This window comes from Salvelinus sp. IW2-2015, linkage group LG8 (assembly GCF_002910315.2).
Source record: "Salvelinus sp. IW2-2015 linkage group LG8, ASM291031v2, whole genome shotgun sequence".
In the NCBI taxonomy this organism is placed as follows: domain Eukaryota; kingdom Metazoa; phylum Chordata; class Actinopteri; order Salmoniformes; family Salmonidae; genus Salvelinus; species Salvelinus sp. IW2-2015.
In genome coordinates this window covers 9,114,966-9,125,145 of record NC_036848.1, presented here as the reverse complement: position 1 = coordinate 9,125,145, position 10,180 = coordinate 9,114,966, and the positions used below count along the sequence as shown (strand labels likewise).

The following is a 10,180-nucleotide window of genomic DNA, read 5'->3' as shown; positions in this document are numbered from 1 at the left end:
ACACACACACACACACACACAGTGAGGAGCCCAACTCAGCCTGGAGGACATTACTAGCAGATGTCCCCTACAGCTCTCCAGTGCGGTCACAGTGGGTTTCTCCAGTACGGTCCGTCACAGTGGGTTTGTGGTCGTTGTTCGGTCATGAGCCACGTTCACTGTCGCAGTGCTACTTGTCATCCGATTGTTCAGTGTAACTGAGAGGTGGGTGAGAGGATGGCCCGTAGCGAGGATTAGCTCATCTATGAGTCCACTATCCATAGGGGAACTACTCAATCAGTCAACCAGTCAACCAGTCAAATCCTCCCCTAACACACACAGCATGACCACATAGCATTAGCTCAGTCAGAGCAGAGAATCAGTGTGCTGTGGCTGCCAACCCCTATGTTTCCATTTAGCCATAATAGCTAATGGTCTCCATACTGAACAACATAGTTCATTTCATTACATGAAAAGTTTTTCTCTGAGGGAGAGATGGAAGAATGGACGTCTTGCACTTTGAATTTGATCTCTCATTACCTCAGAAACCTCTTGACAGGACTCCCAGAGGCTTTTTACTCCATTGGCAAACGTTAGCGAAGGTTGCTAAATGTTTGCGTAGCTCTTGGGTCATTCTAATACTTGCTCACATTCAGAGACTGAACCATTAACCTGCTCCCTGTGACTTACGGCGAGGGGGATGTCTGTAAATGACATGGATATGGGGCAATATAATCACCTTGTGGGATTCTGTTTTATCGAAAGCCATCCACTAGCTGCTAGTAGTGAATCAAGGAGATATGAACATTAGGGTTGGAGATAGATCACCCCAGAGTCGTCTTATTAAGTTGAAAGGTCTTGATTACACACAGATGAGAAGCGGTTTATAATAACTGATTTATCATGTCTGACCATTATATCTCTCCTCTTCCTCCAGGGACCAGCGGGACCCAAGGGAGATAAGGTATGTTCAAATATAGAATCTTACCTCACTCCCAGCTGTACTATATTCATGCACATGGATGTATTGTTTAACTGTGAATTCCGTCCTATGCACGCATTGTACACACTGACTGACAGACGGACACACATGTTCTCAGACATCTTATACCTTACAACCCATACATTCCACGCAGAATACACAAACACCCACACACGCTGCCAATCACCCTCCCACACACAGTTTTTCACACCTCCCCTATCCAACAGGCTATAGATGACCTGACTTATATGAACAGAGATCTTATATGAGCAGCGTCACAGGTCTCTCACTGTAATGTGCACTGAGAGGCGGGAAGCAAGCTCAGGGAGTGAGTGTTTTAACAAAATAACATGATACAAAACAAGAAACACTAACAGCACACAGACATGAAACAGAAACAATGACACCTGGGGAAGAAACCAAAGGGAGTGACATATATAGGGAAGGTAATCAGGGAAGGGATGGAGTCCAGGTGAGTCTGACGCGCAGGTGCGCGTAACGATGGGGACAGGTGTGCGCCATAACGAGCAGCCTGGTGACCTAGAGGCCGGAGAGGGAGCACACTTGACACTCACCTCAGGACTTGAACAGGTTTACAGTCCTGTATCTGTGCTGTAGCGTCTCTTCTCTATGAATGCCAGATGTTCTCACACACTCTGTCCAGCCCAAGATGTTAGAAACAGATGGCACTGTATGGACTTGTGTGTCTCTAGCATTATGGAAGCTGGCAGGAATCGTGAATTTGCCCAAGGTGTGGAAATCCTGGATACTTTTATTTATTTTATTTCACCTTTATTTAACCAGGTAGGCAAGTTGAGAACAAGTTCTCATTTACAATTGCGACCTGGCCAAGATAAAGCAATGATAAAGGATAAAGGATAAAGGAAACAAATACTATATTTAAAGGTTTATGAAACAAAAATCATGTGCAGCACAGAGGGAGACTAACACGTTCCTTCACAGCAACGTACCAATCTGCCCCATTCCAAAGAGAAGACAGCCACTATATCCTTCAGCTTTATTTTTTATTCCACCTTTATTTAACCAGGTAAGCTAGTTGAGAACAAGTTCTCATTTACAACTGTGACCTGGCCAAGATAAAGCAAAGCAGTGTGACACAAACAACAACACAGAGTTACACATGGAATAAACAAACATACAGTCAATAATACAATAGAGAAAGTCTATATACAGTGTGTGCAAATGAGGTAGGATAAGGCAATAAATAGGCCATAGTGGCAAAATTATTACAGTATGGCAAATTAAACACTGGGGTGATAGATGTGCAGAAGATGAGTACGCAAATAGTGGTACTGGGGTGCAAAGGAGCAAAATAAATCAAATAAATAACAATATGGTGATGAGGTAGTTGGATGGGCTATTTCCAGATTGGCTATGTACAGGTGCAGTGATCTGTGAGCTGCTCTGACAGCTATCTCTGTTCTCTTTCCAGCTGCCTCCTGGGCCCTGGTCAAAACATCAGCCAACTTAGATGTCTATCACTTTAAAGTGCCTATAGCTGAATTACACCCATCAGCCTTATCCTCAGGAATGTCACTTAGAACGCCAAGTGATGTTTTATGGTGACCCCTATCCTCAGGGAGAGGTCACTCAGAGGCCGAGACACAGGAGCAGCTGTGTATTATTCCTGCTGATAATAAAAAATTGGGAATGACAGATGATGCTAAAGTTCCGTAAAATTGTCAGGTGTTCTGTAATCACCATAGATGGCCCTGTTGAGAAAACAAAGCCCAAAATCCCATCAGAGCATCAGCTACCCTCATGTCCTCTCCTCTCCCAGCTCCCATCCTAGGAGTTGATTCAGAAATCCAGATTTCCTTGGTTCGGCAATGGTTTGATTCCAAGGGGCTTTGGTTTGCACTATTTAGCCTACTGTAGAATCACTACTAATTGTTTAATTTCACTGCTGTCAACTGTTCTAAATTTAGAGCTAAATGTGTGTGTTGATGGTTGTTCTCCTCTTGTGTGTTCTCTATAGGGTGACCAAGGAGATATTGGTCCCAGGGTAAGTCTCTCTCCCACTCTTACTTTCCCTCTCTCTCTCTTTCTGTCTGACTATTGAAGTGAATTGTGTGGGTTATGTATGTATGCACCTGAGCTGAGGAGACTCACTCAACAATTGCGTTTGTTCCAATAAAGGTTATGTTCTTCCCTGATCAGATATAACTTCCCAAACTCTATCTGTCCACTGTCTCCGTCTTCGTCTGTCTCTCCCCTCCCTCTTTCTCCCTCTCCCTGCCCCACCCGTTCTCCCTCTCCCTGCAGATAGAGTAATGGTCCATCCATCCCAAATCAGAAATCAAAGGAGAGGGTAGAGGGTAGACTGAGGGTAGAGGGTAGACTGAGGGTAGAGGGTAGAGGGTAGACTGAGGGTAAAGGGGAGACTGCAGGTCTGGGACAGGTAGCACGTCCGGTGAACAGGTCAGGGTTCATTAGCCGCAGGCAGAACAGTTGAAACTGGAGCAGCAGCACGACCAGGTGGACTGGGGACAGCAAGGAGTCATCAGGCCAGGTAGTCCTGAGGCATGGTCCTAGGGCTCAGGTCCTACGAGAGAGAGAAAGAAAGGAGAGAAAGAAAGAAAGAAAAAGAGAGAGAGAATTAGAGAGAGCATACTTAAATTCACACGGGACACCTGATAAGACAGGATAAATACTCCAGATATAACAGACTGACCCTAGCTCCCCGACACATAAACTATTGCAGCATAAATACTGGAAGCTGAGACAGGAGGGGTCGGGAGACACAGGCAGGATATAACCCCACCCACTTTGCCAAAGCACAGCCCCCACACCACTAGAGGGATATCTTCAACCACCAACTTACAGCACATTTCAGACATGGAATGCAACACACTGTGCTTCTCTCTCTCTGCATCTGGACTATGCTGTCATTGTTGCCTTTTCATGTTGTGATATCATCAATCCCTGTATTTAACATCTATTTACTTATCTCCTACTTTACTCAGTGCGGGTCCATACTCTGCTACCCTGGCCATATCTGGTCATGGCCTCAGTTATATTAACAGTTTACAGTACTGTATATTTTATCGCACTATGTTAAATGAGTTTACTCTGGGTCAGGTCACAGGTTATGGATAAACATTGTCTCCTACCTACAATTTGAATGAATGCTTCTCTCTCTACTCAGCTACTGCTCTTTCTGTCACTGCCTACTTTTGAGATAGGAACTAGGGTGCCGTTGGGTCTCACAACCGCTTTCTCTCATTCACCTCTCTCTCTAGACCACACACTAGTGTGTGTGAATGAAGGAGATATTGCTATTACGTGTCAACAGGACAAACACAGTGGTATTTAGACAGTGCTGCTTTGCAAGGACGATATTTACTACGAGGTCAGGAACATTGAAGACATTCCTAACTTTGGTTTCCCAGCCTCTCAGCCTATCCTGCCAGAACTAGAGGTAATTGTCTGTGTGGTAATGAATCCCTTTGGCATCCTGCATTAGCTATTCCTCCAAAGGATAAATATTGTACTTGGATGCAGTGCCTCTAGCTGCGATCTGCCTGGGTAACTTTGGAGCTAAGCCGCAGAGGATCGCTTAGAAACACAAGTTTCTCTCAAACAAAAGCATCTCACTGCCTGCCGCTTGGCTCCATACTGGGTGGTGATAGATCAGGTGACAAGTGTCAGCCAATTAGAGGGAAGGGAGGATTTATCGAGATGGATGACATCACCATCACTCTGAACAGCTCGATCCTGAATGAGTGTTAAGTGGTATTCTAACTGTACATATCAGCTACTGTCTTGACCTTTGTTGTCTGTTTTAAAAGGACTTGATAATGGAGACAGTAGGTCTGCACCATAGTGGACTCATCTTTGTATCATGGACCCATTCCCCCCACCCCCAGCTCTGTCATTACTGGGTTCTGCTGCCAACAGAGTAACTGATACAATCTGTCCCTGTGCTCCTGTACTCCTGTACTCTCTGTCCTCATACTTCTGCCCCCTTGGAGAGGAAGAGAGGAGACACACAAAACAGGAAGTAGTCATGCATCACTGTCAGTGGGACTTCCTGTCGAACTGTCATCATTAGTGCCAGTGTTGGCCCTTGAGTGAGCTCAGATCACACACACAGGATGGCACGGACATTAAAATATACTTAATAATTCACCACTCTACCACAGAAAAGTGGGAAGATGGTTCAGCTTTGACTCTAGGGTGAACAAGTCACCTTTCATGAAGACAACAAACGTTGTACTTTAATAGCCTCGCCATCTTTAAGACAAGACTTTTGAATGTTGCATCCCAACAGACAGTAGGTTCATCTTCAGACCGTGCTGCAAGACAAGCCATGGTGGGGTTTTATCCCAAGCCTTCCCCTCTCTTTCCCTCAGTTGAATCAGGACATGTGGTTTTATCCCAAGCCTGCCTCCTCTGTTCTCCTCAGTTGAATCAGGCATGTGAGTAGTGTATCCAAGCCTTCTCCTTTCCTCAGTTAATCAGGGCATGGTGAGTGTTAGCCCAAGCTCCCTCTCTTTCCTCAGTTGAATCAGGGCATGGTGGGGTTTTATCCCAAGCTTCCCTCTCTTTCCCTCAGTTGAATCAGGCATGGTGAGTTTTATCCCAAGCCTTCCTCTCTTTCCCAGTTGAATCAGGCATGGTGGGGTTTATCCAAGCCTTCCCTCTCTCCCTCAGTTGAATCAGGGCATGGTGGGGTTTATCCAACTCCCCTCTTTCCCTCAGTTGAATCAGGCGATGGTGGGTTATCCCAAGCTTCCCTCTCTTCCTCAGTTGAATCAGGGCATGTGAGGTGTTATCCAACCTTCCTCTCTTTCCCTCAGTTGAATCAGGCATGGTGGGTTTTATCCAAGCCTCCCTCTCTTCCTCAGTTGAATCAGGGCATGGTGGTTTTATCCCAAGCCTCCCTCTTTCCTCAGTTAATCAGGGCATGGTGAGTTTTATCCAACCTCCCTCTCTTTCCCTCAGTTGAATCAGGGCATGGTGGGTTATCCAACCCTTCCTCTCTCTTCCTCAGTTGAATCAGGGCATGGTGGGTTTTATCCCAAGCTTCCTCTCTCTTTCCTCAGTTGAATCAGGCATGGTGGGGTTTATCCCAAGCCTTCCTCTCTCTTTCCTCAGTTGAATCAGGCATGGTGGGTTATCCAAGCCTTCCTTCTCTTTCCCTCAGTTGAATCAGGGCATGTAGTGTGTTATCCAAGCCTTCCCTCTCTTTCCCTCAGTTGATCAGCATGGTGAGGTTTATCCCAAGCTTCCTCTCTTTCCTCAGTTGAATCAGGGCATGGTGGTTTTATCCAAGCCTTCCTCTCTCTTCCCTCAGTTGAATCAGGGCATGGTGTGTATCCAAGCCTTCCCCTTCTCTTTCCTCAGTTGATCAGGGCATGGTGAGTTTATCCCAAGCCTTCCCCTCTTCTTCCCTCAGTTGAATCAGGCATGTGAGTTTATCCAAGCCTTCCCCTCTCTTTCCCTCAGTTGAATCAGGCATGTGGGGTTATCCCAAGCCTTCCCCTCCTTCCCCTCAGTTGAATCAGGGCATGTGGGGTTATCCCAAGCCTTCTCTCTCTTTCCCTCAGTGAATCAGGGCATGGTGGTTTTATCCCAAGCCTTCTCTCTCTTTCCCTCAGTTGAATCAAAGCATGGTGGGTTTATCCCAAGCCTTCCCCTCTCTTTCCCTCAGTTGAATCAGCATGGTAGGTTTTAATCCCGAAGACCCTTCCTCTCTCTTTCCCTCAGTTGAATCAGGGCATGTGGGTGTTACCCAACCTTCCCCTCTCTTCCCTCATTTGAATCAGGCATGTGAGTTATCCCAAGCCTTCCCTCTCTTCCCTCAGTTGAATCAGGGCATGGTGAGGGTTATCCAAGCCTTCCCCTCTCTTTCCCTCAGTTAATCGGGATGTGAGGTTTATCCCAAGCCTTCCCCTCTCTTTCCCTCAGTGGGGTTTTATCCCAAACCAAGCTTTCATCTTTCTTTCCCTCAATGATAGAATCAGGGCATGGTGAGGTGTTATCCCAAGCCTTCCCCTCTCTTTCCCTCAGTGGGGTTTTATCCCAAGCCAAGCTTTCCTCTCTCTTTCCCTCAGTGGTAGAACCACGGCACCGCAGCCCTCTAACAGAAACCTCATGACCAGACTGGCATATCTCTCTCTCGCGCTCTTTCTCGCTCTCCCTCGCTCACTGTCTCTCTCTCTTTATCTCTCTCTTTCTCTCTCTTTCTCTCTCTTTCCCTCTCTCTGTTCATCTCCCTTTCTCTCTCCCTCTCTCTCTATCTCCCTCTTTTTCTCTCTCTTTCTCCCCCTCTCTCTCTTTGTTCATCTCCCTCTCTCTCTCTCTCTCTCTACTTTCTCCCTCTCCCACCACCTCTCTTTCATCCCTCTCTCCCATCCATATGTTTTGTGAAGGAGGGAACTCAACCGTAACTGCTCTACGGTATGAGACTCCATGTTCTGTTCAGCTCGTGAGGAAATTATCACAATTACTGTCCGTTGGGCTTGACCAAACACAGCTTCCAAACAGAGCCTCCAAACACAGCCTCCTTTGTTTCACATTGTTTTAGAGAAAAAGCGAGAGAGGGGGTGCATTTAAAGAGACAATATTATGAAGAAAGGGACATATAAATTAGTGGATTCGGCTATTTCAGCCACACCCATTGCTAACAGGTGTATAAAATCGAGCACACGTCAACTGTAAGTGTTGTTATTGTGAAGTGGAAAGGTTGAGGAGCAACAACGACTCAGCCGTGAAGTGGTAGGCCACACAAGCTCACAGAACGGGACCGCCGAGTGCTGAAGCGGGTAGCGCGTAAAAATCGTCTGTCCTCAGTTGCAACACTCACTACCGAGTTCCAAACAGCCTCTGGAAGCAACGTCAGCACAATAACTGTTCATCGGGAGCTTCATGAAATAGGTTTCCATGGACGAGCAGAGGCACACAAGCCTAAGATCACTATGCGCATTGCCAAGCGCCGGCTGGAATGGTGTAAAGCTTGCCGCCATTGGACTCTGGAGCAGAGAAAACCCGTTCTCTGGAGTGATTAATAACGCTTCACCATCTGGCAGTCTGATGGACGAATCTGGGTTTGGCGTATGCCAGGAGAACGCTACCTGCCGAATGCATAGTGCCAACGTTAAAGCTTGGTGGAGAAGGAATAATGGTCTGGGGCTGATTCTGTGCTTCCAACTTTGTGGCAACAGTTTGGGGAAGCCCTTTCTGGGTTTCAGCATGACCATGCCCCCGTGCACAAAGCGAGGTCCATACAAAAATGGTTTGTCGAGATCGGTGTGGAAGAACTTGACTGGCCTGCACACAGTCCTGACCTCAACCCCATCGAACACCTGTGAGATGAATTGGAACTCCGACTGCGAACCAGGCCTAATTGCCCAACATCAGTGCCCAACCTTACAAATGCTCCTGTGGCTGATTGGAAGCAAGTCCTCGCAGCAATCTTACAACATCTAGTGGAAAGCCTTCCCAGAAGAGTGGAGGCTGTTATAGCAGCAAAGGGGGGACCAACTCCATAGTAATACCCATGATTTTGAAATGAGATGTTTGACGAGCATGTGTACACATACTTATGGTCATGTAGTGTAGGTACAGACTGGGTCACATAAAGATATGGTTTCATTCACGACAATACTTTATTTATAGTTTATAATGGTACTATATGAATTAATTAATTAATACATTTTTTGATTTTCGTGTCTGTTGGCAACCCAACCTTACGGGATTAATTAGCACATTGTTAAACAAATATCCATTCTTGACCATATGTTTACTGATTACTATGCAATGTACTCTACCACTACTGCATGTATCACTGGGGATGAGGAGATATCAGCACAGGTAGTATACAGATCCATCTTACTGCATTTTAACATTATAGCTACCCATGTGGCTAATGGACAGTCACACACCTGTTGTACATTTACCATTGGTAGCTAGCCTCCATTTGAGGTTTGCAACCTTGGTAGCTATTGGCTACTTGAGGTCTGCAACCTTGATCGCTAGCTGTTACTGCAGGTCCGCAACCTTGATAGCTAGCTGTTACTTGAGGTTTACAACCTTGGTAGCTAACTTCTACTTGAGTTCTGCAACCTTGATAGCTAGCTGTTACTTGAGGTCTGCAACCTTGGTAGCTATCTTCTGCTTGAGTTCTGCAATCTTGATAGCTAGCTGTTACTTCAGGCCTGCAACCTTGATAGCTAGCTGTTACTTGAGGTKTACAACCTTGGTAGCTAACTTCTACTTGAGTTCTGCAACCTTGATAGCTAGCTGCTACTTGAGGTCTGTAACCTTGTTAGGTGCATATACAGTAGGTACATGGTGCTCCACCTTTCCTCCGAAAGGTGACTCACCCTTCTCTGTGTTACCCCGTCCTCTCCTCCCCACTCCTCCCCTCACCTCCCTCCTCTCCTTTCCACTCCTCTTCTCCCCACTCCTCCCCCCTCCTCTCCTCTCCCTCCTCTACTCATCCCTTCTCTCCTCTCCTCCTCCCCTCCTCCCTCTCTCCTCCCCTCTGCTCCCCCATCTCCTCTACCCCATCCACCTCTCTCCTCCCTCCTCCCCTCCCCCCTCTCGTCCCCCAGGGCCCTCCTCCCCACAACTCATACGCTGGTCTGCACAGTAATCAGATCCTCACCGTCAAGGTTTGTCCCTCCGTAGCTCTGATCTCCCAGCAGTCCTCTGGCTGTCACTCATGCTCTGCTGACCTTCCTGTCTCTCTCCACTGGACTACAGCTGCTGGGTCACCTCTGTCCTCAACCCTGACCTCTTACCTGGAACCTCACTCTGTCCTCAGCACCATTCTGTCTCTCCTGGAGAATGGAGGGAAGCTGCAGCCTGTAATCTGTCCCTGACTGATTACATCACTGATTTATTTATTTTTCTCTGTTTTTCTTTCCCTCTATCTCTTTATCTCTCTGTCTCGTTCCCTTTCAATACTCTGCTCTGCACCCTCTCTGGGGTCTATTCTCCGCTTCCCTCTCTTCCTTCTCTTCCCTCTCATCCTTCTCTTCCCTCTCTTCGTTCTCTTCCCTCTCTTCGTTCTCATCCTTCTCTTCCCTCTCTTCCTTCTCTTCGCTCTCTTCCTTCTCTTCGCTCTCATCCTTCTCTTCGCTCTCTTTCTTCTCTTCCCTCTCTTTCTTCTCTTCCCTCTCTTCCTTCTATTTCTTCTCTTCCCTCTCCTCCTTTCTCTCTCTATCCCCGTTGCTTTCTTCTCTCCCT

General features: G+C 46.8%; 1 protein-coding gene across 6 annotated transcripts in view; it reads left to right on the top strand.

Annotated features, from left to right (window-relative positions):
- The window catches only part of LOC111967372 (collagen alpha-1(XXIII) chain-like), a 73,627-nt gene that overhangs the window by 22,363 nt on the left and 41,084 nt on the right, over positions 1-10,180 (top strand). For 5 of the 6 annotated variants that reach the window (XM_070444733.1, XM_070444731.1, XM_070444732.1 and 2 more), the window contains exons 4-5: positions 917-943; positions 2,961-2,987. In XM_070444733.1, coding sequence (XP_070300834.1) covers positions 917-943; positions 2,961-2,987 — 54 coding nt within the window. Of the gene's footprint in view, positions 1-916; positions 944-2,960; positions 2,988-9,543; positions 9,604-10,180 lie in introns of all 6 variants that reach the window. The other variant, XM_023992326.2, reaches the window with a different exon arrangement.